This window comes from Prionailurus bengalensis, chromosome D1 (assembly GCF_016509475.1).
Source record: "Prionailurus bengalensis isolate Pbe53 chromosome D1, Fcat_Pben_1.1_paternal_pri, whole genome shotgun sequence".
In the NCBI taxonomy this organism is placed as follows: Eukaryota; Metazoa; Chordata; class Mammalia; order Carnivora; family Felidae; genus Prionailurus; species Prionailurus bengalensis.
The window spans coordinates 55,131,445-55,159,411 of record NC_057346.1 but is presented as its reverse complement, the minus strand read 5'-3'; the positions used below and the strand labels follow the sequence as shown (position 1 = coordinate 55,159,411).

The following is a 27,967-nucleotide window of genomic DNA, read 5'->3' as shown; positions in this document are numbered from 1 at the left end:
TGAATATACTTAATGCCACTGGGCTATACACTTAAAAGTAGTTACAATGATAAATTTTGTCATGTATATTTTACCACAATTTTTTTAAAGGACAAATGAAAAAAGAATTTAAGATTGGTGTTAAAGTTTTGTTAGACTACTGTTGTCTATCATGCCTGGTGACAGTTCTTTCACTGTTACCTTGAAAAATTATTTAAGCATTTATATTTATAAATAATTATATTTAGTTATTTATTATAGTTCTATTTATCTTGACTCATCCACTAGATTGACTTTTATCTGAGGGAAGTGGCAACATCCCATTCTTAGTGTCAGTCAAGAGAATAAAGCTCTAGAGCTTTTGCTTAGGTTTGATGAGGTATTTAAAAATATTCCATTTTTATCTCATTGCAGTGCTTCTTTCACTTGGTAAATGCCAGGCATTTCTTCCGTTTTGGGGATCCTCCAGATTGATAGGTCCCAAACACTTGCTGTGGCTCTGACTTTCACTCAAGGTCTAGGGCCACTGGGTGGGCATGGGATTATGCCCATCATCCCACTGGGGAATCAGCCATTGACAAGCTATTATGAAGTATCTCACTGCACACTAGATCATACAATATGCATGTAAGATGATCTTGCCCCAAACTCGTGGCCTTACCTATGCCACTTCTCATTCTCTGACTCAGGATGGCATCACTTTTGCACTCATCCCCTAGTCTCTGTCAGCGTGAGTGATAGCAGAGGGGTCCAAAGAATACACCAGTAACCTTCTGCATTCCTGAGAAGTTGCCTTTATTCCCATGCTGATGTGCACAGTCATTCCTTTAGCAGGAAGTACTATGAAGGGTTAGGATGAGAAACTCTCTAACATCAGAGAACTAACTCCAGCTTCAAGACCACAACAGTTTTTCCCTTGCCTATCCCCTAGAGATGCATTCTTTATTGAAAGCACTAGACCAGAGTGGTTCTCCTGAGAGCCTCAATGGCCCTTCTGCACTCCTTTCTTGACCACTTCCCACCATCACCACTCTTAGGAACAGAGATGAAAAGTAACAGGAAAGCAATATTGGCTAATTCTTCTTTGAGGTCAGCTCATAGGAAAACATGCTGGATATGGTAGAAAATACTGAAAAAGAGTATTGTTGAGAGGATTCAAAGGTGGAGGTCTTTTCAGATTCTGTTTCAGATTGAGCAATCTCTAAGGAAGAAATTGTTGGTTTATTCACCTTTAGGGAAGGCAATGCAGTTTCAAGGGTAGCCTCTCTGGGAGCATCCCAGGTGGGTTCAAATGTTTTCTTGGTGGGTGATGGTTGTCTAACATCATCCTTGCTAGGCCTCAGTGGTTTGACGGTTTCCTTGACTTGCTCTGGTTCACTGGATTTCTTCTTGGGGACTACTAAAAAATGGCAAGAGCCTGGCTGTTTCTTTGTGCTCTTGGTTAAAGCTGGGTAGAAGGCTGATAGAGCCCAAGGATTTCCCAAAACTCGGAAGGAAGGCTTAATGGGTAAATTCGTGGAGTCCTGACTCCCATGTTCCCTCTGTTGTAGGCTTAAACTCCGAAGATCTGTGGGATAGAAACAACAAAAACAAAGATTCCTCAAATGTCACTTCTCCAATCTTTTCTGGTCATGTTGTGAAGTTTTATCATCTTTAAAATGTTAGCCCCGGGGCACCTGGGTGGCGCAGTCGGTTGAGCGTCCGACTTCAGCCAGGTCACGATCTCGCGGTCCGTGAGTTGGAGCCCCGCGTCAGGCTCTGGGCTGATGGCTCAGAGCCTGGAGCCTGTTTCTGATTCTGTGTCTCCCTCTCTCTCTGCCCCTCCCCCGTTCATGCTCTGTCTCTCTCTGTCCCAAAAATAAAAACGTTGAAAAAAAAATTTTTTTAAATAAAAAATAAAAAATAAATAAAATGTTAGCCCCTCATGTACCATCTCAGGTTCTTTCCCCCCTTAGTTTTCCCTTCCCCAAACTTTGTAAAGATTTTATTATGGCACTGGAGTTTAAGAGTCTATTGTAGGGGCGCCTGGGTGGCTCAGTCGGTTGAGCGTCCAACTTCAGCTCAGGTCATGATCTCGCAATGTGTGAGTTCAGGCCCCGCGTCGGGCTCTGTGCTGACAGTGCAGAGCCTGGAGCCTGCTTCAGATTCTGTGTCTCACTCTCTCTCTGCCCCTTCTCTGTTCATGCTCTGTCTCTCTCTGTCTCAAAAATAAATAAAAACATTAAAAAAAAAAGAGTCTATTGTATGAGATTTTAGGTCACCATGAAAGCTCTCAGAAGGTAGGAAGTCACATCTGCTTAGAGTTCATGCATTTCACAACCACTGCTTCCAAATCAATTTGAACAAACAAATGAATACATCCTCAATTAGGATGGGAGCTTTTTAAAGGCAGAGACTTCGTCTTGCTTGCCACTACATACACAGTACTCAGCAGCAACTGTCACACAAGTAAGTTCTGAAAAAATAATTTTAATCTGACAGAAAAATAAATGATGGAGACTACTTCTAGTAATGGAGCTAGAAAACTGAATCTTACCAAAGACAAATTAACAACTGGATAATAACCCAAGAAAACACCTTAAAATCATTTAAGATTTTACAATACGGTGAGGAACTGTGGGGCCAAAATCTAGAAGATAATGAGAATCCAAAGAAGTCAGTCCAGATCTCAGTTGTTTTTGCCCTGAGTGTAATGTCAATCTTGAAACCACCGCACACATGAGCTTAATTTTCTGTCAGCTTTACAGGAGGAAGGGGATTCTAATTGCACTTTAATTAAATTTGTAGGTCAATTCCATGACAAGTAGTATCTGTGATATTAGGTTTTCTAATTCATAATTGTGGCATGTTGATCCATTTGTGTCTTCTCTCAGTAAACTTCTGTAGCTTTCGGTGACCAACCATATCTTCTCTGTGACAGCTTGCAATGTTTTCCTTAAATTTATTCCTATTTTGGTTTTTTGGTGTTGTAATTGATGCTATTTAAATTTTTAAGTTTCTAATTATTTATTGCTAATATATAGACATACAATTGATTTTTCTGTATATTGACCTTGTATCCTGAGACACTGTTTAACTCACTCATTCCAGTAGGTTTGTTTGTTGATTTCTTGGATTTTTTGTTTAATTTTAATTCCAGTATAGTTAACATACAGTGTTATGTATAATATAGTGATTCAACAATTCCATATATTACTCAATGCTCATCAAGATAAATATACTCTTAATCTCCTTTACCTATTTCACCCATCCTCCCACCTGCCTCCCCTCTGATAACCATCTGATTGTTTCCTATAGTTAGGTGTCTGTTTTTTATTTGTCTCTTTTTCCCCCCTTTGTTCATTTTGTTTCTTCAAATCCACATGAGTGAAACCATATATTTGTCTTTCTCTGACTTACTTAACTTAGCACTATACTCTCTAGATCCATCTGTGTTGTTACAAATGGCAAGATTTAATCTTTATGGATGAATAATAGACGTGTGTGTGTGTGTGTGTGTGTGTGTATCACATCCTTATCCGTTTATCTATTGATGGACACCTGTGTTGCTTCCATAATTTGACTGTTGTAAATAATGCTGTGATAAACATAGGGGTGAATGTATCCCTTCAAATTAGTGTTTTTGTATTTTTTGGGTAAATACCCAGTATGTCAATTACTGGATCATAGAGTAGTTCTATTTTTACTTTTTTGAGGAACCTCCACCCTGTCTTCCACAGTGGCTATACCAGTTTGCATTCTCACCAACAGTGCATGAGGGTTCCTCTTTCTCCACATCTTTGCCAACACTTGCTGTTTCTTGTGTTTTGATTTTAGCCATTCTGACAGGTGTGAGGTGATATCTCATTGTCATTTTGATTTGCATTTCCCTGATGATAAGTGATGTTGAGCATCTTTTCATGTATCTGTTTGCCATCTGGATGTCTTCTCTGGAGAAATGTTTGTTCATGTCTTCTGCCAATTTAAAAATTGGATTATTTATTTTTGGGCGTTGAGTTGTATAAATTCTTTATATGCTTTGGATACTAACCCTCAACCCAATATGTCATTTGCAATTATCTTCTCCCATTCAGTAGGTTATCTTTTGGTTTTGTTAGTTGTTTCCTTGGAAGTACAGAAGCTTTTTATTTTTCCTTTTGTTTCCCTTGCTTCAGGGGACATACCTAGAAAGATGTTGCTATGACCAATGTCAGAGAAATTACTGCCTGTTTTCTCTTCTAGGATTTTTATAGTTTCAGATCTCACATTTAGATCCTGAATCCATTTTGAGTTCATTTTTGTGTATGGTGTAAGAAAGTGGCCCAGTTTTATTCTTTTGCATGTTCCTATCCTGTTTTCCCAGCACCATTTGTGGAAGAGACTATCTTTTTCTCATTGCATATCCTTTCCTCTTTTATCAAAGATTAATTGACCATACAGTTGTGGTTTTATTTCTGGATTTTCTCTTCTGTTATGTTGATCTATGTGCCTTTTTTTTTTTGTGCCAGCACCATACTGTTTTGATTACTACAGCTTTGAAATGTAACTTGAAGTCCAGAATTATGATGCCTACAGCTTTGCTTTTCAAGATTGCTTTGGCCAATTCCAGTGTTTTGTGGTTGCATACAAATTCTAGAATCACTTATTATAGTTCTGTGAAAAATGCTGTCAGTATTTTGATAAGTATTGTATTAAATGTATAGATCGCTTTGGGTAGTATACCCATTTTAACAATATTTGTTCTTGCAATTCATGAGCATGAAATGTCTTACCATTACTTTGTGTCACCTTCAATTTCTTTCATCAGTGTTACAGTCTTCAGAACACAGGTCTTTCACCTCTTTGGTTAGGCTTATTCCTAGGTATCTTATTATTTTTGGTGCAGTTATAAATGGGATTGTTTTCCTAATTTCTCTTCTTGCTGCTTCATTAGTGTGTAGAATGCAACAATGATTTTGTACCCTGTGACTTTACTGAATTAGTTTATCAGTTCTAACAGTTTTTTGGTGGAGTTCTTTGGGTTTTCTCTATATAGTATCAGTCATTTGAAAATAGTGAAAGTTTTACTTCCTCCTTACTGATTTGGATGCCTTTTCTTTCTTTTTGCAGTCTTATTGCTATGGCTAGGACTTCCAGTACAATGTTGAATAAAAGTGGTGACAGTAGGGGCGCCTGGGTGGTGCAGTTGGTTAAGCGGCCAACTTCAGCCAGGTCACGATCTCGCGGTCCGTGAGTTCGAGCCCCGCGTCGGGCTCTGGGCTGATGGCTCAGAGCCTGGAGCCTGTTTCCGATGCTGTGTCTCCCTCTCTCTCTCTGCCCTCCCCCCGTTCATGCTCTCTCTCTGTCCCCCCCCCAAAAAATAAATAAACGTTGAAAAAAAATTAAAAAAAAAAAGTGGTGACAGTAGACATACTTGTCTTGTTCTTGACCTAAGGGGGAAAGCTCTCAGTTTTTCTCCATTAAGGATGATATTAGTTGTGGGTTTTCCACAAAACCTGTGGCCTTTATTATGGTGAGGTATGTTCCCTCTAAAACTACTTTGTTGAGAGTTTTTACATGAATGGCTGTTGTACTTTGTCATGTGCTTTTTCTGCATCTATTGAAAGGATCAGATGGCTGTTATCCTTTTATTGATGTGATGTATCACACTGATTGACTTGTGAATATTGAATCACCCTTTCAACTCAGAAATAAATCCCACTTGATTGTGGTGAATAATTTTTAAAAATATATTGTTGGATTCAGTTTGCTAGTACTTTGTTGAGGCTTTTACATCTATGTTCATCAGGGATATTGGCCTGTAGTTTTCTTTTTTAGTTTTTTCTCTTTTTTTAGGTGTGTGTGTGTGTGTGTGTGTGTGTGTGCGCGTGTGCACACATGCGTGTATGTGTGTGTGTCTTTATTTGGTTTTGGTATCAGGGTAATGCTGGACTCATAGAAAGAATTAGGAAGTTTTCCTTTCTCTTATGTTTTCTGGAATAGTCTGAGAAGATTAGGTATTAAGTCTTCTTTAAATGTTTGGTAGAATTCACCTGTGTAGCTGTCTGGTCCTGGATTTTTTTGTTTGTTGGGAGTTTTTTAAGTTACTGATTCAATTTCATGGCTGGCAATTGGTCTGTTCAAATTTTCCATTTCTTCCTGCTTTGGTTGTGGTGGGTTATCTGTTTCTAGGAATTTATCCATTTCTTCTAGGTTGTCCAGGTTTTTTTGAAATGTACTTTTTTTATAATATTCTCTTACAGTCCTTTATATTTCCATGGTGTTGGTTATTTCTCTTTCATTTCTGATTTTGAGTCCTCTTTTTTTTCTTTCTTTTTAAAATATGTCTGGCTAGAGGTTTATCAATTTTGTTGATCTTTTCGAAGAAACAGCTGGCTTCATTGATCTGTTCCATTGTTTTTTCAGTTTCTATATCATTAATTTCTGCTGTAATCTTCATTATTTCCTTCCTTCTGCTGGTTTTGGGTTTTGTTTGTTGTTTGTTTATTGTTTGTTTGTTGTTCTTCTAGCTCCTTTAAGTGTAAGGTTAGGTTGTTTGTTGGAGATTTTTCTTGCTTCTTAAGGTAGTAGGCTTGTATTGCTATAAACTTCTTAGAACCACTTTTGCTGCATCCCAAAGATTTTGGATTGTTGTGTTTCCATTTTCATTTGTCTCCATGTATTTTTTTTATTTCCTCTTTGATTTCTTGCTTGACCCATTCATTGTTTACTAGCATGTTATTTAACCTCCACCTATTTGTGTTCTTTCCAGATTTTTTTTCTTGTGGTTGCTTTCTAGTTTCATCACGTTGTGGTCAGAAAAGATGTGTGGTATAACTTCTTTTTGAAATCGTTGAGAATTGTTTTATGACTTAATATGTGATCTATTCTGGATAATGTTCCATGTGCACTTGAAATGAATGTGTGTTCTGTTTTAGGATGAATGTTCTGAATATATCTATTAAATCATCTGGTCCAGTGTGTCATTCAAAACCACTGTTCCTTATTGATTTTCCGTTTAGAGGACTTGTCCATTGTTGTAAGTCGGGTGTTAATGTTCCCTATTATTGTATTACTATAGACTAGTTCCTTTATATTTGTTATTAACTGGTTTATATATTTGGATGCTTCCATGTTGGATGCATAAATATTTGCAATTATTATGTTTTCTTGTTGTATTATCCCCTTAATGTTCATATAGTGTCCTTCTTTGTCTCTTGTTACAGTCCTTGTTTTAAAGTTTTGATTGATATAAATACTGCTACCTCGGCTTTCTTTTCATATCCATTTGCATGATAAATATTCTTCCATTTCCTCACCTTTTTTAAATTTTCAAGTTAGTTAACATACAATGTAGCCTTGGCTTCAGGAGTAGGACCCAGTGCTTCATCTCTTACATATGATATCCAATGCTCATCCTGAAAGTGCCCTCCTTAATGCTCATCACCCATTTAACCCGCTCCCCACCCACCCACCCACCAACCTCCTCTAACAACCCTCAGTTTGTTCTCCATTTTTAAGAATCTCTTATGGTTTGCCTTCCTCTCTGGTTTTTTAAATCTTATTTTTCCTTCCTTTCCCTTACGTTCATCTGTTGAGTTTCTCAAATTCCACATATGTCCATCTCCTAACTTTCAATCTGCATGTGTCTTTAGGTCTGAAGTGAGTCTCTTGTAGTCAGCATATAGATGGGTCTTTTTCTTATTCTATCTATTCCAACAAACTATGTCTTTTGATTGGAGCAATTAGTCCATTTACAGACTACATAATTATTGACAGGAATGTATTTATTGCCATTTTGTTATTTGTTATATGTTTTTGTGGATCTTCTCTGTTTGTTTCTTCACTTGCCCTCTTCTCTCACCATAAGTTGGCTTTCTTTAGAGATATACCTAGATTTATTTCTTTTTTATTTTTTGCCTATTACTTGTTTTTCATTTGTTGTTCCCATTAGGTTTGTATATAATATCTTCTGCTTAAGTTGATGGTCACTTAAGTTTGACCCATTCTTTACTCCTCTCCTCCCCATGTTTTAGGTATATGGTATAATACTTCACATCCTTTCATTTTGTGAGCCTCTTGACTGATTTTTACATACATACTTATTTTTACTGCTTTTGTGCTTCCTATTAACTCTTACTAATGGTCATTTCCTTTCCACTCAAAGAGTCCCCTTTAATATTTTTTTTTTTTTAAATCAGCAATGTTATTTTTAATACAGATGTGGTACAGAATGTTTACTTACAGCAGGGCAGAGATTCTAGTTAAATAAAATTAAAATTAAAAACCTTTATTTTCCCAAATATAAAATTACTAAATTAATGTCTCAAAAGAAAATATAACATGGTGAAAGCTTTAAATCACACCACGATTCACCACAGGATTTATGGTTTACCAATTACATACTCCACCACTTTGGCAAAAGGATGAGATTTTGGCAAAAGGATGAGATTTTGTTAGTGGTCATGAACTTCTTTAACTTTTGTCTGTCTGGGAAACTCATTATCTCTCCTTCTATTCTGAATGATAGCCTTGCTGGATACAGTATCCTTGGCTGCAGATTTTTCCATTTCAGCACTTTGAATGTATTATACTACTCCCTTCTGACCTGCAGAGTTTCTGGTGAAAAATCCACTGATAGCCTTAAGGGGCTTTCCTTCTATGTAGCTGTTTTCTTTTCTCTTGCTTTTAAAATTCTTTATCACTGCTTTTAAAATTCTTTATCACTGTCTTTTGCCATTTTAATTACTATGTGTCTTATGGACCTCCTTGGGTTGATTTTTGCTGCAGGATCTCTGTGCCTCCTGGATCTGAATTTGTTCTCTTTCCCAAATTCACAAAGTTTTCAGCTATTGTTTCTCCAAATAAATTTTCTGCCCTCTTTTCTCTTCTTCTTTTGAGATCCCTACATTGCAAATGTTATTGCACTTGATGGAGTCACTGAGTTCCCTAAGTCTATTCTCATTTTGCACAATATTTTTCTCTTAACTGTTCAGCTTGATTATTTTCCATTACACTATCTTCTAGGTCACTGATCCATTCTTCTGCTGCTTCTAGCCTACTATCTATTTCATCTAGTTTACTTTTTTTTTTAATGTTAATTTATTTTTGAGAGACAGACAGAGAGCATGAGCAGGGGGGGCACAGAGAGGGAGACACAGAATCTGAAGCAGGCTCCAGGTTCCAAGCTGTCAGCACAGAGCCTGACATGGGCCTCAAACCCATGAACTGCAAGATAATGACCTGAGCCAAAGTCAGACACTTAACTGACCGAGCCAACCAGGTGCCCCATAGTTTATTTTAAATTTCAATTATTGTGTTATTTCTGATTGGTTCTTTTTTTTTCATCTCTTTAAGGGTCTCACTGATGTCCTCTACTCTTTTCTCAAGTCCATTGAGTATCTTTATGATCATTACTTTAAGTTCTCTATCAGGCATATTACTTATCTCCATTTCCCTTAAGTTTCTTGCTGTGATTTTGTCCCACTCTTTTATTTGGGACATATTCCTCAGTCTCATTTTTGTCTAACTTTCTGTGTCTGTTTTTCTTTTTCTTTTTGTCTTTAATATATATATATATATATATATAACTTGACTATATATATATATATATATATTTATATATATATATATATCACTGTATATATATATATCACTATATCTATCTATATATATCGCTATATATATATCACTATATATATCACTATATAGTGATATATATATGTGTGTGTGTGTGTATATATATATATATATATATATATATATATATATATAGTGATATATATAGTCAAGTTTTGTCTGTTTCTCTGTGTTAGGTAAGTCAGCTATGTCTCTTGCTCCTGAAAGTAGTGGGTAGGGTACACAATTTAACAAGGTGGTGCTAGTCCTCTTCCACAGGGCAAGCATAGCCATCACAGAAACAGAACCCAGTCAGCTTCACAAAGCACGTGTGGGCTGGGGGCACAGTTTTAATAAGGTGTGACAATCACCCATGGGAGATCACCAGCCTCCACTGGATGTAGGCCCTACAAAGTGTATAGTTGGAAAATGTGTTGGCAAGATTTGTGCTGGTCTTCTGGGGGAGGGGAACAGCAACACCAGGACTGAGGCAAGCCTGGCTTGAGGGGATGGGGTGTAGTATAAGCAAATTAGCTAGTGAATGCTGGTGCCACATTGGTTCGCATAGGTGGCTATGTGTTTATGCTAAGTGGGGCAAGGGAGGGAGATAATGCCTGCCAGCTCCTTTGTTACTGGAGAAGTCCCTCAGTGAACTCTGAGATTAGTAAATAACACTCCCTCTATGCCCCCAGTGTTTTTCAAACTGCTGCTTCTATGCTGTATCCCTGTGGGCTATGTGTTGTCCTGTCTCTTTAAGGGTGGGGACTCAGTTTCCTATTGCCCTCTTGGCTCTCCTAGAGCCAAGCCTGCTGATTTTTAAAGTTCCAGGCTTTAAGTCTCACTGATTAGAAGAACTCATGAAATCCAGCCCCTCTGGTTTTCAACACCAAATGTTATGGGATTCATCTTCCCTGTCCAGACTTCTGGGTGTGATAGTCTGTTTTTTCTCCCCTCTCCACACCCATAGCTCCCTCTTTCTGGTGGTTAAACCCATCTAAATCACACTATATCTTTGCCCTTCCTACCCTCTTCTCTATATTTAGTTGTGAAGTTTGTTCTGGCAGTCTTTGAGACATTTTCTGGATTATTTACACTGGCATGAGTGTTAACCGGTTGTGTCCATGGGACAAGGTGACTGTAGGGTTCTCCTACTCCACTGTCCTGGGAAGTCTAGAATTTTTATGTAATTAATCTGCAAATGAGGAGTTTTTTTTATTTCTTCCTTTATGCCTGTTATTTATCTTACCAAACTAGTTAGGATTTCCACAATGCTGAGCAGAAGTGGTGAGAGCAGATACCCTTGCCTTATTTCTGATCTTAGGGGAAAAACATTCATCGTTTCACCGTTAAAAATGATATTGACTGTAGGTTTCCTGTAAATGTTTTCCATCAGATTGACGAAGTTTAATTCTACTAGTTTTCCCAGAGCTTTTTTTTTTTTTTATCATAAATGGGTGCTTACTTCTGTCAAATATACTATTTCTATTTTATTAATTCAGTCGATTATATTAATTTTCAAATGATATATTCATCTTGTACTACTGGGATAAACCCTACTTACTTATGACATATTATCCTTTTTATATACTGATGTATTCAATTTGCTAACATTTTGCTAAGAATTTTTAGGTCTAAGTTCATAATGATATTGGTGTATAAATTTAGTTATTGTAATATCTTTGTCAGTTTTTATAGGAGGGTATTGTTGGCCTCAAAAATCTGCTAGGTAGTGTTCCTCTTCCTTTTTTTCTGAGTTGGTATAAAATTAGCATTATTTAATATTTGATTAACCAGTGAAAATTCTCTGGGCCTAGACGTTTCCTTTTGGTGAGGTTTTTGGGATATGCAGTTGATTCTGAAGGTGAGTTATTAAAAATTGCTATTTATTCTTCTTTTAGTTCTGGTAAGCTGTTTATTTCAAGGGATTTCTCTAGTTTACTTAAGTTGTAAATTTTAGTGGCATAAAAATATTCCTAATTTTCCTTTTTATGTCTAGGATACGGACAGATAATCCATTTTTCATTCATCGTATCAGCAATCAATCTCTCTCTCTTCCTTTCCCTCCCTTTCTCATCTTGCTCAGAGTTTATAAATTTTGTTAATCTTTTCAAAAAATTAACTTTTACTCAGAACGGATTCTCCAGAGCCAAGTGCAGACGAGAGGCCCACGGAAGAGGGTAGGAAAGGTGGAGAGGCGGTGCGCGCTACACGGACTGGCGGGAGGGAGCTGGGGTGGAGGGGCAGCCCGCCAGCCAAGCAGAGGCCCCGAGCCTGGCTTGCAAAAGCGGAGGGGCCGGATGGAGTGTGTTCGGACAGCAAGCGGGACTTAACATCTGGAAGGTTATAAGCTAACAGCTCTGCTCAGAGAGCGGAGGGCTGGAGGACAACGGGAGGGAGAGTTGTTGGGCCCTGGACGACAGAGTGAAGCTTGGCAGGGAACAAAGGCACTTGCCAGCGCCATCTCCCTCGCCCATCCCCCAGCCAAAATCCCAAAGGGAACCAGTTCCTGCCAGGGAACTTGCTTGAACCATGCAAACACCCAACGCTGTGCTTCTGCGGATCCATCCCTCCGGCGGCAGGTCTGACTCCCTCCCGCTGCCACAGGGACCCTCCCAAAGTGGATCACTGAAGGAAAAGCGAGCTGAGCCTACCCCTCTCGCCCCTGTGCACCTTACCGATCCACCCCAGCTAATATGCCAGATCCCCAGCACCACAAGCCTGGCAGTGTGCAAGTAGCCCAGTTGGGCCATGCCACCCCAGTGAATCCCGCTCTTAGGAGAGGGGAAGAGAAGATACACACCAGTCTGACTGTGGCCCCAGAGGCGGGCTGGGGGCAGGCATCAGGTCTGACTGCGGCCCTGCCCACCAACGCAAGTTATTCCAGACAGCACAGAGGAAGAGCCCTGCAGTTCCATGCCACTCCAGGGACTATCCAAAATGATGAAACAGAAGAATTCCCCTCAAAAGAATCTCCAGGAAATAACAACAGCTAACAAACTGATCAAAAAGGATTTAAACAATATAACAGAAAGTGAATTAGGATAATAGTCATAAAATTAATCGCTGGGCTTGAAAACAGTACAGAGGACAGCAGAGAATCTATTGCTACAGAGATCAAGGGACTAAGGAACAGCCAGGAGGAGCTAAAAAAGGCTATAAATGAGCTGCAAAATAAAATGGAGATGACCAGCTCCAAAATAAAATGGAGACAGCTCGGATTGAAGAGGCAGAAGAGAATAGGTAAACTAGAAGATAAAATTATGGAAAAAGAGGAAGCTGAGAAAAAGAGAGATAAAAAAAATCCAGGAGTATGAGGGGAAAATTAGAGAACTAAGTGATGCACTAAAGAGAAATAATCTATGCATAATTGGTATTCCAGAGGAGGAAGAGAGAGGGAAAGGTGCTGAAGGTTACTTGAAGAAATAATAGCTGAGAATTTCCCTGATCTGGGGAAGGGAAAAAGGCATTGAAATCCAAGAGGCACAGAGAACTCCCTTCAGACGTAACTTGAATCGATCTTCTGCACGACATAGCATAGTGAAACTGGCAAAATATAAGGATAAAGAGAAAATTCTGAAAGCAGCTAGGGATAAATGTGCTCTAACATATAAAGGGAGACCAATAAGACTCGTGATGGACCTCTCTACTGAAACTTGGCAGGCCAGAAAGGAATGGCAGGAAATCTTCAATGTGATGAACAGAAAAATTATGCAGCCGAGAATCCTTTATCCAGCAAATCTGTCATTTAGAATACAGGGAGAGATAAAGGTCTTCCCAAACAAACAAAAACTGAAGGAATTCATCACCACTAAACCAGCCCTACAAGAGATCCTAAGGGGGATCCTGTGAGACAAAGTACCAGAGACATCGCTACAAGCATGAAACCTACAGACATCACAATGACTCTAAACTCATATCTTTCTATAATAACACTGAATGTAAATGGACTAAATGTGCCAACCAAAAGACATAGGGTATCGGAATGGATAAAAAAAACAAGACCCATCTATTTGCTGTCTACAAGAGACTCATTTTAGACCTGAGGACACCTTCAGATTGAAAGTGAGGGGATGGAGAACTATTTATCATGCTACTGGAAGTGAAAAGAGAGCTGGAGTAGCCATACTTATATAAGACAAACTTATATAAGACAAACTTAAATTAAAGGCTGTAACAAGAGATGAAGAAGGACATTATATAATAATTACAGGGTCTATCCATCAGGAAGAGCTAACAATTATAAATGTCTATGCGCCGAATACGGGAACCCCCCAATATATAAAACAAGTAATCACAAACATAAGCAACCTTATTGATAAGAATGTGGTAATTGCAGGGGACTTTAACACCCCACTCACAGCAATGGATAGATCATCTAGACACAAGGTCAATAAAGAAACAAGGGCCCTGAATGAGACATTGGATCAGATGGATTTGACAGATATATTTAGAACTCTGCATCCCAAAGCAACAGAATATACTTTCTTCTCAAGTGCACATGGAACATTCTCCAAGATAGATCACATACTGGGTCACAAAATAGCCCTTTATAAGTATACAAGAATTGAGATCATACCACGCATACTTTCAGACCACAATGCTATGAAGCTTGAAATCAACCACAGGAAAAAGTCTGGAAAACCTCCAAAAGCATGGAGGTTAAAGAACACCCTACTAAAGAATGAATGGAGGGGCGCCTGGGTGGCTCAGTCGGTTAAGCGTCCGACTTCAGCCCGGGTCACGATCTCACGGTCCGTGAGTTCAAGCCCCGCGTCAGGCTCTGGGCTAATGGCTCAGAGCCCGGAGCCTGCTTCCGATTCTGTGTCTCCCTCTCTCTATGCCCCTCCCCCGTTCATGCTCTGTCTCTCTCTGTCTCAAAAATAAATAAACATTAAAAAAAAAATTTTTTTTAAATAAAATCTTAAAAAAAAAAAAGAATGAATGGATCAACCAGGCTATTAGAGAAGAAATTAAAAAATACATGGAAACAAACAAAAATGAAAATACAACAATTCAAACGCTTTGGGATGCAGCGAAGGCAGTCCTGAGAGGAAAATACATTGCAATCTAGGCCTATCTCAAAACAAGAAAAATCCCAAATACAAAATCTAACAGAACACCTAAAGGAAATAGAAGCAGAAAAGACACCCTAAACCCAGAAGAAGAAGAGAAATAATAAAGATCAGAGCAGAAATAAACAATATAGAATCTAAAAAAACTGTAGAGCAGATCAATGAAACCAAGAGTTGGTTTTTTGAAAAGATAAACAAAATTGATAAACCTCTAGCCATGCTTCTCAAATATAAAAGGGAGATGACCCAAATAGATAAAATCATGAATGAAAATGGAATTATTACAACCAATCCCTCAGAAATACAAGCAATTATCAGGGAATACTATGAAAAACTATATGCCAACAAAGTGGACAACCTGAAAGAAATGGACAAATTTCTAAACACCCACACACTTCCAAAACTCAATAAGGAGGAAAGAGAAAGCTTGAATAGACCCATAACCAGCGAAGAAATTGAATCAGTTATCAAAAATCTCCCAACAAATAAGAGTCCAGGACCAGATGGCTTCCCAGGGGAGTTCTGCCAGACGTTTAATGCAGAGATAATACCTATCCTTCTCAAGGTATTCCAAGAAATAGAAAGGGAAGGAAACTTCCAGACTCATTCTATGAAGCCAATATTTCTTTGATTCCTAAACCAGACAGAGACCCAGTAAAAAAAGAGAACTATAGGCCAATATCCCTGATGAATATGGATGCAAAAATTCTCAATAAGATACTAGCAAATCGAATTCAACAGCATATAAAAATTATTCACCATGATCAAGTGGGATTCATTCCTAGGATGCAGGGCTGGTTCAACATTTGCAAATCAATCAACGTGATACATCACATTAATATAAGAAGAGATAAGAACTATATGATTCTGTCAATCAATGCAGAAAAAGCATTTGACAAAATTCAGCATCCTTTCTTAATAAAAACCCTCGAGAAAGTCGGGATAGAAGGAACATACTTAAACATCATAAAAGCCATTTATGAAAAGCCCACAGGTAACATCATCCTCAATGGGGAAAAACTGAGAGCTTTTCCCCTGAGATCAAGAACACGACAGGGATGTCCACTCTCAGTGCTGTTAACATAGTGTTGGAAGTTCCAGCATCAGCAGACGACAAAAGGAAATCAAAGGCACCAAAACTGGCAAAGATGAAGTTAAGCTTTCACTTTTTGCAGATGACATATTATACATGGAAAATCCGATAGACTCCACCAAAAGTCTGCTAGAACTGTTACATGAATTCAGGAAAGTTTCAGGATACAAAATCAATGTACAGAAATCAGTTGCATTCTTATACACTAATAATGAAGCAACAGAAAGACAAATAAAGAAACTGATCCCATTCACAATTGCACCAAGAAGCATAAAATACCTAGGAATAAATCTAACCAAAGATGTAAAAGATCTCTATGCTGAAAACTATAGAAAGCTTATGAAGGAAATTGAAGAAGATACAAAGAAATGGAAAAACATTCCACGCTCATGGGCTGGAAGAATAAATATTGTCAAAATGTCAATACTACCCAAAGCTATCTACACATTCAATGCAATCCCAATCAAAATTGCACCAGCATTCTTCTCAAAGCTAGAACAAGGACTCTAAAAATTCATATGGAACCACAAAAGGCCCTGAATAGCCAAAGTAATTTTGAAGAAGACCAAAGCAGGAGGCATCACAATCCCAGACTTTAGCCTCTACTACAAAGCTGTAATCATTAAGACAGCATGGTATTGGCACAAAAACAGACACACAGACCAATGGAATAGAATAGAAACCCCAGAACTAGACCCACAAATGTATGGCCAACGAGTCTTTGAAAAAGCAGGAAAGAATATCCAATGGAAAAAAGACAGTCTCTTTAACAAATGGTGCTGGGAGAACTGGACAGCAACATGCAGAAGGTTGAAACTAGACCACTTTCTTACACCATTCACAAAAATAAACTCAAAATGGATAAAGGACCTGAATGTGATACAGGAAACCATCAAAGCCCTAGAGGAGAAAACAGGAAAAGACCTCTCTGACCTCAGCCACAGCAATTTCTTACTTGACACCTCCCCAAAGGCAAGGGAATTAAAAGCAAAAATGAACTATTGGGACCTCATGAAGAAAAAAAGCTTCTGCACAGCAAAGGAAACAATCAACAAAACTAAAAGGCAACCAACGGAATGGGAAAAGATATTTGCAAATGACATATCGGACAAAGGGCTAGTATCCAAAATCTATAAAGAGCTCACCAAACTCCACACCCAAAAACCAAATAATCCAGTGAAGAAATGGGCAGAAAACATGAATAGATACTTCTGTAAAGAAGAGATCTGGATGGCCAACAGCCACATGAAAAAATGCTCAACGTCGCTCCTCATCAGGGAAATACAAATCAAAACCACACTCAGATATCACCTCACGCCAGTCAGAGTGGCCAAAATGAACAAATCAGGAGACTATAGATGCTGGAGAGGATGTGGAGAAACGGGAACCCTCTTGCACTGTTGGTGGGAATGCAAACTGGTGCAGCCGCTCTGGAAAACAGTGTGGAGGTTCCTCAAAAAATTAAAAATAGACCTACCCTATGACCCAGCAATAGCACTGCTAGGAATTTACCCAAGGGATACAGGAGTGCTGATGCATAGGGGCACTTGTACCCCAATGTTTATAGCAGCACTCTCAACAATAGCCAAATTATGGAAAGAGTCTAAATGTCCATCAACTGATGAATGGATAAAGAAATTGTTGTTTATATACATAATGGAATACTACAGGGCAATGAGAAAGAACGAAATATGGCCCTTTGTAGCAACGTGGACAGAACTGGAGAGTGTTATGATAAGTGAAATAAGCCATACAGAGAAAGACAGATACCATATGTTTTCACTCTTATGTGGATCCTGAGAAACTTAACAGGAACCCATGGGGGAGGCGGAGGGGAAAAAAAGGAGGTTAGAGTGGGAGAGAGCCAAAGCATAAGAGACTCTTAAAAACTGAGAACTGAGGGCTGATGGGGGGTGGGAGGGAGGGGAGGGTGGGTGATGGGTATTTTAGAGGGTATCTTTTGGGATAAGCACTGGGTGTTGTATGGAAACCAATTTGACAATAAATTTCATATATTTAATAAATAAAAAAATTAACTTTTACTTTTTTTCATTTTCTCTATTGTTGGGGTATCTTCTATTTCATTGATTCCTGCTATCTTTATTCTTTCCTTCCTTTTACTTGGGGAAAAATTTATTCTTCTTTTTCTAGATTCTTGAGGTAGAAACCTTATCAATATTAAGCTTTCTTCATTCTAAAATTTAAAGTTACAGGGGCGCCTGGGTGGCGCAGTCGGTTAAGCGTCCGACTTCAGCCAGGTCACGATCTCGCGGTCCGGGAGTTCGAGCCCCGAGTCAGGCTCTGGGCTGATGACTCAGAGCCTGGAGCCTGTTTCCGATTCTGTGTCTCCCTCTCTCTCTGCCCCTCCCCCGTTCATGCTCTGTCTCTCTCTGTCCCAAAAATAAATAAACATTGAAAAAAAAATTTTTTTTTAAAATAAAAATAAAAAAAATAAAATTTAAAGTTACAAATTTCCAAGTCCTGCTTTAGTTTCACCCCACAAATTTCACTATTGTATATGCATTACCTTTTAAAATATTTTCTAAATCTCTTGTGATTTATCCCTTGATAAATCAACTTGATGTTTAGAAATACATTAATTTCCAACATTTAGAGACTTACCTAGTATTTTATTAAAGCTCATTTCTTTTTTTAATTTAATTTTTTAAAATTTACATCCAAATTAGTTAGCATATAGTGCAACAATGATTTCAGGAGTAGATTCCTTAGTGCCTCTTACCCATTTAGCCAATCCCTCCTCCCACAACCCCTCCCGTAACCCTCAGTTTGTTCTCCATATTTATGAGTCTCTTCTGTTTTGTCCCTCTCCCTGTTTTTATATTATTTTTATTTCCCTTCCCTTATGTTCATCTGTTTTGTCTCTTAAAGTCCTCATAGGAGTGAAGTCATATGATTTTTGTCTTACTCTGACTAATTTCACTTAGCACAATACCCTCTGGTTCCATCCACGTAGCTGCAAATGGCAAGATTTCATTCTTTTTGATTGCTGAGTAATACTCCATTGTATAGATATACCATTTCTTCTTTGGCCATTCATCCATCGATGGACATTTGGGCTCTTTCCATACTTTGGCTATTGTTGATAGTGCTGCTATAAACATGAGGATGCATGTGTCCCTTCGAAACAGCACACCTGTATCCTTTTTTTTTTCTTTTTTCAACGTTTATTTATTTTTGGGACAGAGAGAGACAGAGCATGAAGGGGGGAGGGGCAGAGAGAGAGGGAGACACAGAATTGGAAGCAGGCTCCAGGCTCTGAGCCATCAGCCCAGAGTCTGACGTGGGGCTCGAACTCACGGACCGCGAGATCGTGACCTGGCTGAAGTCGGACGCTTAACCGACTGCGCCACCCAGGCGCCCCAACACACCTGTATCCTGTGGATAGATGCCTAGTCGTGCAATTGCTGGGTCGCAGGGTAGTCTATTTTCAGTTTTTTGAGGAACCTCCATACTGCTTTCCAGAGTGGCTACACCAGCTTTCATTCCCATATTAAAGCTCATTTCTAATTTAATTTTGTTATGGTCACAGAGCATACTTTAAGATTTCAGTCTTCTTAAATTTATGTATTGAGACTTGTTTTATGGCCTGTCATGTGGTCTATTTTGGCAATATGCCATGTACATTTGAAAATATTATATAGTCTGCAGTTGTTGTGTATAATGTTTTATGTCAGTTAGGTCCATGTGGCTGTAAGTGTTGTTCAGACTTCAATAACCTTTCTGATTTTATTTTTTGTGTTTCATTGTTCTTGCAGGGACTGAGAGAGGAATGGTAAAATGCCCAAGCATTATTTCTCTCTTTCAGTTTTTGTTTCATGTATGAAGTTTATACAGAGCTCTAATTATAATGCTTCTTGCTATACTGACCTTTTCATCATTTACGAAATCTTTGCTTCCAGTAACGCTCCATGTTTTGAAGTCTATTTTTTTCAGATGTTATATCTTATGCTTACTGTTTTTCCATGCCATATCATTTTCCCATCCTTTCATTTTTAATCTTTTGTTGTCTATTTAAATATTTCTTTTAAAAAAACTTTTATGTTTTTATTTTATTTTGAGAGAGACAGAGCAGGAGCAGCGGAGGGGCAGAGAGAGAGGGAGACACAGAATTTGAAGCAGGCTTCAGGCTCCGAGCTGTCAGCACAGAACCTGACGTGGAGCTTAAACTCACTGATGGTGAGATCATGACCTGAGCCGAAGTTAGACGCTTAACTGAGTCACCCAGGCGCCCCTTAAATATTTCTCTTGTAGACAACATATGGTTAGGTCCTGCTTTTTTCTATCCAGTCTGACAATCCCTACTTCGATGTATCTGCTCCATTTATATTTTATGTAATTAATAAATGGTTGGATTTAAGACTACCATGTATCAACTTGTTTTCTGTTTGTTTTGTCTGTTATTTTACTTCCTTTGGTCTCTTTTTCCTGAATCTATCTGCTATAAGATATTCTCCTGCTGATTTTGAATAAGTAAGCTGCCATGTTGTCAGAGGGCCATATGGCTGCGACCTGAAGGTGGACTCTAGGAACTCAGAGCAAACCCTGCCAACAGTCATCAAGGAAACAGAAACAACTTCAGTTCTACCACTTACAATTCAGTAAGGAATTAAATTCTTCCAACAACTAGTCTCAGATGAGATTGTAGTCTAGGCTGATACCTTGATTTTAGCCTGGGAGACTCTTAAGTAGAGGACCCTATTAATCCATGCCTGAACCCATGGCCCACAGAAACTGTGAGATGATAAATTTGTATTATTTTAAGCTGCTAGGTTTGCAGCAATTTGTTACACAGCAATAAAAAACTAATATATACAGAAATAGAATCTACTCAAGAGGAAGCAGAGAAATTAATAGGCTACAAATAACAACAAACAGAGTCTCAGCAACCAATGGGATAATATCAAACTTTCTCATATCTATGTAATTGGGAACCCCAGAAGAGGGTAGGAGCAAGAAAATATTTGAAAAAATGAAGACTGAAAATGTATCAACTTGATGAAAATTATACTGACTGATCTAAAAGTTCAGCGAACCCCAAGCAGGATAGATAGACACACACATACTCATATACAACAAAGTAAACCATAATCAAATTATTGAAAACCAGTAATAAAAAGAACAATCTTAAAAAGCAGCTAGAGAAAAAGGACATATTACAAGTAGAGGAACAAAGATAAAATGGAAGACTTTTTTTTTTTTTGGTAAGACCTTTCATAAGAAACTATATGAGGCAGAAGACAAAGGACTGACTTCTTTACAGTGTTGAAAAATACATCCTAAAGCTAGAAAGATGAATGCCTTATGGTGGCAGCAGCAGTTGCACCAGTACATGCCCATCCTGGAGGTTGTTGTGGTGCAAGATGTGATACTGTACTTAGTGTCTGGGGTTCTATTCTCTTCAGCCCCAGTGGATCTGGGCTGTGGTTTTGGCTTCAGTCTTCCCTGTACCTTCCCTGATTCTAAACTTGGTCCTGTACCTTCTAGGTATCTCTTGGAGGCACCCAAACAGCCTTTCAATACATTTTTTTTCTGCTTAGATCAGGGAAAATTGGTTTCTGTAACAGACAACTAAAAACTTAAAAAAAAAAAAAAACAAGAAAAATTCTTAATTTTTTATTCACCTTATTTTCTTATCATCATTTCAATATGGTAGGGAGTTGGGGTCAATTTAACTAAGTAATTTTTCCTTCATTCATACATATACATTCTTTGAATTTTCCTTCAAAACTTTCTCTCCCATCCATACTTTCATCATCATTTTCATGTGTTGTTGTTGTTGTTTTTCCAATTCCTGGCTCTATTACTGTTTTGGGCTACATTTTGGGCCCCTCAAGTTCACACGTGGAAGCCCCAAACCCCAGTACCTCAGAACTGGACTATATTTGGAAATAGGGCCTTTAAAGAAGGGATTAAAATCAGGCCTAATCCAATATGATTGGAGAAAAGAAAATGTGGACACAGAAAGGCACTGAGTGTACATGTGCGCACAGAGATAAGGCTGTATGAGGACACAGCAGGAAGATGGCTACCTGCAAGCCAAGGAGAGAGGCCTCAGAAGAAACCAAACCTGCTCACACATTGATCTTGGCCTTTTAGGCTCTAGAACTGAGAATATAAATTTCTGTTGTGTAAGCCATCCAAATTGTGGTATTTAGTTATTATAGTTACTAATACAACTATTGAAAATCATAAGGTAGCTAGAATAAAGCCTTCAGACTTATTAACAGTAAGCAGAGTGATCTTAAAATCCATATAACTCAAAAATTACTTAAGATCTTTCTGAGATCTAAGAGATTTGGGTGAACTTAGTTTGATCCTTCAGTTTCACAGTATTAAAGACGATTGCCCTCCACTTAATTTATTCAGGTTTCTGAACTTATTTTTTCATGGTCCCTGTGGATCCATTCCTGCAACTCTTAAAGTATTCTATCAGTTCAACCCTCTGCCAGCTGGTGCACGGTGTTTCAGGATCTTCACCACTATCCACGAGAAATGAAATTAACTCATGATTCTGTGACTGTACCAACTTTACCTAAGGCTCCAGGAACTGTGGAAGAAAACTGTATTGTGTATCGCACAGTTCTTTGCCTCCAATTGGCTTATCCTTTGACATTGCACTGGCTTTCCAACCAGTTACTCACTGTGTTATTATCCCCACAGCCTCCTGAAAAATAAAATCTAGCTTCCCTTCCCCTTACTGGGCCTATCTCACTTCCTCAGTCCCTGAGTTATTCTTCTAAATAAGAGGTATTCTGTTATTCTATCCCTTTACACAGAAATCTAAGCATATTGCTCCCGTGTTCAAAGCTCATTTGCCATCTCTTGATTACTTATATGCAGAGCCTAGACTCTAGTCCAGCATTTCAGGATCTCTGCAGTTTTCTCCCTCCACCCTCCAACATACATCACCCACAACTGAAGGCCCATAAAACACATTCATCTCTCACCGGCATGGCAGATACTATGGTAGCTGGACCTTGGTGCCTGGACCAATGGTGTCAACTGCTCTACTTTTGCTTCCTTCCTCACTCTTCTTTGGGTGTCAGCCCTCCCTTCCCTTGGGCCACCTCCATAGACAGCTTTCAGTTATCTTCAGCCCTTCTCAGAATGCCTGGCACAAAGGGGGTACTCAATAACTGTGTGATGAATTAATATATGAACAAGTGAACAAATCAGCACCCATGCTCAAAATCTTCCAAGAGGCCTCACTCCAAAGGATAAAGTCCAAAATGAAGCCTGATGTCAAGGGCTTTCCAGCCTATATTTCCCAACTTATCCCTGGTCCCCACCTCCCACTTTCCACAGACTCTCTCAGTTCTTGTCAGAGACATGAAAAGCAGGCCCCACATCCTGGAGGCAACGGGTAAGGATGAAGAGACAGGAGAAGGCTAAGCCTCTGACTTTACCTGTGTGAATGCTGTTATTGAACATTTCTTTTTTGCTCTCTCTCCACCTAGAAGGAAACAGACCACCCATGAGTCTCACAGGCCTCTTCCAAAAAAGACAATAATCCAAGGCAATAGGCAGAAAAGAAACATTATCCAAATTCTCACTTAAGTACAGGGTTTATACTTTCTTCTTTAAAGGATAACTCACAAATGAAGAAATGATGGGCATGATGAGGTCAAACAACTATGGACTCCTCTAGCTAAAATTCTGCTACCTGGATGTTCCCTTTCCCACCTTGAATCTTGCAATCCTATAGCATTTGCCCTGCAAGGATTCTCAAATGTCAACTTGGACAGATAATAAGACTATAGCCTAGAAAGAAGCAGTTCACCCAGCAACTGAGGACCATAACCAGGGCTACAACCCAGGCTTCCCAGTTTGTGAACCTGCTTTGTTTCATGGAAGGTGGGAAGTTGAGGCACTTGTTCTGTACAACCTTCAACCCTTGTCCTTTTCTAACTGGTCTATAATGAATCTGTAGTAACAGGATTTGACTAGGCTTCAGTGAGAGTCCATATCCTTAGAATACCGTCCTGTGTTGAGGTGGCAGAAAGGGTGTGAGCAGCTACAGGCAGCATGAGAAGAAATGACAGGTTCAAAGTACAAACACTGTCTTCCTGAGAGCCTGCCATGTGGAATTACAGGAAGAGTCTAAGTGTTTTTTTCTGAGCTTTACATAAGAACTACTTACACTTTTATCTTGGGAAAAATTCATTTAAAATAGCAACTATATGCTTACCAATGAAAATAAAATATGGCAAAAATGAGAACTGCAGAAACACTATCCATGAGAAGCCACATGAACATATAGTAACCTGGTGTCTGCAAAACAGAAAACAAAACAGTTTAAAAAACTACAGTTGGAAAGGATTTCAGATCACATGGGCCAAGTCCTATGCTCTCCTGCCAGGGTTGGGGGAAGAGCAGGGGAAAGGCTGAGCAGGTAAAGAAACTTTGACTGATGTGGTGGTCTCAAACACAGAGAGTACCTGCTGATATCCTAACAATCACCCCTTAGATGTGCAGGGGACTCTACACGGGACAAAGCACTTCATACTCTTTATCTCCCTTAACCCTCAGAGGAGTCCCAGAGAAGTCACAGAGCAAGTCTATTCTGGACCTAGGACTCCATATAGCTCAAGTTTCTTGACTTCTACCCCTCTGTGTTTTCATAGTACTGCTTCCCAAATCTGGCTGCACATCCAAGCATACCTGGACACCTTTGAGTAATACAGCGTCCTAGGTCTCACTACATATCTCAGAAACTACCATTTCTGCATTTTCATCTGCTTCTCGGATGATGCTGAAGCAACTGGACTGTGAGCTAGAATCTAGGAATTTTTGTTCTAAATCGTCATGTTTCAAATAAGTATGCTGAAATTAGAACTCCCCCTTAGCTAATGTGCCCCCTTCTCCATGCTCCTTGCCTGAATCACCCATTACCCAGAGCTCCATCTCCTTGGTCCTCTTGTGTGAGTTTTGTAATTCCCTGATTTGATCCTCCCTTTCCAACTCCATTGTTCCCTCTCTGTTGGGTCTGGGACTTTTTTTTTCTTGAGCCATTCCTCACCTTATCCCAGGGTCTTTCTGTGGAGTGAATACTAACATTAATAATGACAGTAACACTAATGGTCATGATGACAACAACTAACAATTAATTAATTAGCATCATAAGAGCTAAGGAAGTATTCTAAGCACTTTAAAGGTGTTTTCACACTTCATGCTCACCACAGCCCACTAAGCAGGTACAGTAGAAAACATTTAACCAACTTCCACTAAACCCAGGCTCTTAATCCCCTCTGGGAAACTGACTGATAGCTTGGCCTGCTACAGAATGCCCACGAGGCGAGCTGTCCATTTACTAAAAATCAGTTGTTCTTGGGGCGCCTGAGTGGCTCAGTTGGTTAAGTGTCTAACTCTTGATTTTGGCTCAGGTCACGATCTCCCAGTTCATGGGATCGAGTCCTGCGTCTGGCTCTGCTGACAGCTTGGAGCCTGCTTGGGATTCTCTCTGTCCCTCCCCTGCTGTTGTCTGACTGTCTGTCTGTCTGTCTGTCTGTCTCTCTATCCCTCTCCCTCTGTCTCCCTCTCAAAATAAATAAACCTTAAAAAAATCCTTAAAAAGAATCAATCGTTCTTTCTCCTTAAATGGCTTAGAACAGTTGTACTTGTTATAACTGTGCAGTGTAATTAAATGTCACTTAAATCTAAGTGAAAAAGAAGTATGTCATTTTTAAGAAAACTAAGCCAATGCTTTGAAAATCTCAATGAAGAAAGAACAGGTCATTAAAAAATAAACTGCAACTGAATGAGGTGTGAGTGAAACACTGTGAGAGACTAGGGTAAAAGGATTATGAAAATCTGGGTAAATCCCTCATTCAGACTGTTTTCTCCCAATGACTTTGTTGTTTAAAGAAACACAACTTAGAGGTCATAGCTGGTTTATTCAGCGTTTAAATAAGCAAGTGAATACAGTATTCAATCAGCTAAAGTAACCTCAAAGACCCTGACTCTCTGTTACAAGGTAAATGAATATTTTAAATTAAAATAAAATGTGTGAAGTATGTATGTGACAGATTGTTTATAAAAATGACCACAACATTCCTCCAAAAATGCAGGTCTGTGTGCAATGTGATTTTGTTGTTCCTCCCCATCAAGAAATGAAGTCTATTTCTCCACTATTCCACCTTGAATCTAGACTTGGCCATGTAATTTTCTTTGGCCAATGGAACATAAGCAAATATCACACCTAAAAAACCCTGAAAACTGCATGTGCATTAGGGCTTGACCTCTCGTGCAGCTGGGAATCCACTGCCACCAGGTGAACATGCTCAAGCTGGCCTCCTTGAGGATGACTGACAACATGAACAGAGACATCAGTCATCCCAGGTAAGACACTAGACATAAGAATGCGGCCATCCTAGACCAAGCTGGCTCAGACCAGAAGACCATTGAACTATCATAAAGGATATAACAAAAAAATATTTGTTTGAGACACTACATTTCAGCTGTCTGTTTTTAAGTAGTAAAGGCTGATCGACTGTGAAAGAGATAGATAGATAGATAGATAGATAGATAGATAGATAGATGATTTCCCACTTTAACTTTTTCAATTAACAGACCAGTGATCAGACTAGACTATGGTGGATAAAAATACTTCTGTTTTAATATCATTATCCCTAATTTACTAATAAATAAACTGAGGCACAGACAGGTTAACTAACATTTCCAAATTTACACAGTAAGTGGTAGAGCCAAGATTTGGATTTTCCTGAACAAAGAGGCGATGGGTCCTTTAAAAAAAGCCAGGCATAGGAGAAAGGCATAAAAGAAAACTTTATAGTTTTTGAATTTTGAATCACATGAATTTATTATCAATTCAAATAGTATTAATTCAAGTATTAAAATAAAAAGCTTTATTTAATAAAATTTCATTTAATATATGGAAAGGGACAACTTTGAAACATTACCGACTTAGGGGATAGGATTACGGAGTGGGGTGTTGCTTTCTGATTTATGTATTTTTGTAATGATTAAATTTCATATAATTAACAGATTTACTTTGTAATCAACTTTTTAAAAGAAAATGTTAGAAAAACATATAGTACACATATGAAGGAAAATTATACAAGCACAGACAAGTAGCAAGGCTTCACCTATGCCAAGGGACCTGCCATCCAAGGTTTCCTTCAGGGTCATCTCCAGAAAGTTGCCCAAGCTACCAAGAAATAAGGTGTCAGTAATTTTACACAGCTACCAGAAAGCCTCAATGCAGTCCGGCTCCATGAGATTGTGACCTTGACCCTGATCTCCTTTCTTCTGGTTGTGACCCTAAACAAGGGCTAGTGAGGCTGGAGGTGTGGACAAGGCAACATGAAATAATTCTTCTCCTCAGTTAGGCTTCTATGCCTAAAGGTTTACCTTTCAAGGCATCTTGGAGTCTGGGTTTTTACTCTCAACTGGACACTTTTATTCTGAATTGAGTCTTTTTGGTGACTGAAAGTAAAATTTAAAAATTACCTAAGAGTGACTAGAAAAGTTATGGGACTGGAGTAAGATTTCATTCAGGAGCAGGGAAAGCCTACCTCACAGGGCAGTTTAAAGAGTCAATGGAGAGAAATTAAGCTGTTTTCTCTCATACACTATTGCGTTCCACTCAGTCAACCTACTGTACACAGATAAGAAAAACAAGCTCTGCAGCAGTTAACTGGTTAGCCAGGGCTGTTTCCACAGATAGTAAGCGATAGGATTTAGCTGGGATTATAACCCAAGTATTCAGGTCCCCAAACCTCTGGCAATAAGCAGCAGCAGGGCTAGGATGGGGCAATTAAGCTAGGTGGCTGGACAATGGTTCTCCTTTCCAGAAGGATTTTGTTCAGGACATACAGGTTTTTTCCTACAGCCCGTCACTATCACTGCATCTAGAAAGGTGAGGCTACGGTAACAAAACTCTGGAGTCAGACCTCATTTTGAATCTTGCATCATGCAACCATGTCCAAGAATCTTAATATCTGAAAACTTGTTTCTTCATAGAGATAATGAAAGTGAGTAACTCAGAGGGACAAATTACATACTGCATGAAAAACACACTGTGAAGATTTGGTAAACAGCAATTATTATAACAATACTAATTTCTCCCTACAAATCACAGAAGGATCTGGGTGAGAGAAGGGAGAATGCCTCATCTCCAATATCATAGAACTTTCTGCTTTTAAGTAGCTCCCCAGGTGTCTGCACAGTGGACAATGTAGGTGTGGGGTAAGGGACTCCTACTGTA

At 38.9% G+C, this 27,967-nt stretch overlaps 1 protein-coding gene across 3 annotated transcripts in view; it reads right to left on the bottom strand.

Moving 5' to 3' along the window:
- Positions 1–753: 753 nt before the first annotated feature.
- Positions 754–27,967, bottom strand: part of GDPD4 (glycerophosphodiester phosphodiesterase domain containing 4) — a 157,529-nt gene continuing 130,315 nt past the window's right edge. For all 3 annotated transcript variants that reach the window (XM_043580148.1, XM_043580150.1, XM_043580149.1), the window contains 3 exons: positions 23,930–24,012; positions 23,148–23,194; positions 754–1,546 (listed from right to left, as the gene is read on the bottom strand). In XM_043580148.1, the coding sequence (XP_043436083.1) occupies positions 1,053–1,546; positions 23,148–23,194; positions 23,930–24,012 (624 nt within the window). In that variant the 3' untranslated portion in view covers positions 754–1,052. The remainder of the gene's footprint in view (positions 1,547–23,147; positions 23,195–23,929; positions 24,013–27,967) is intronic.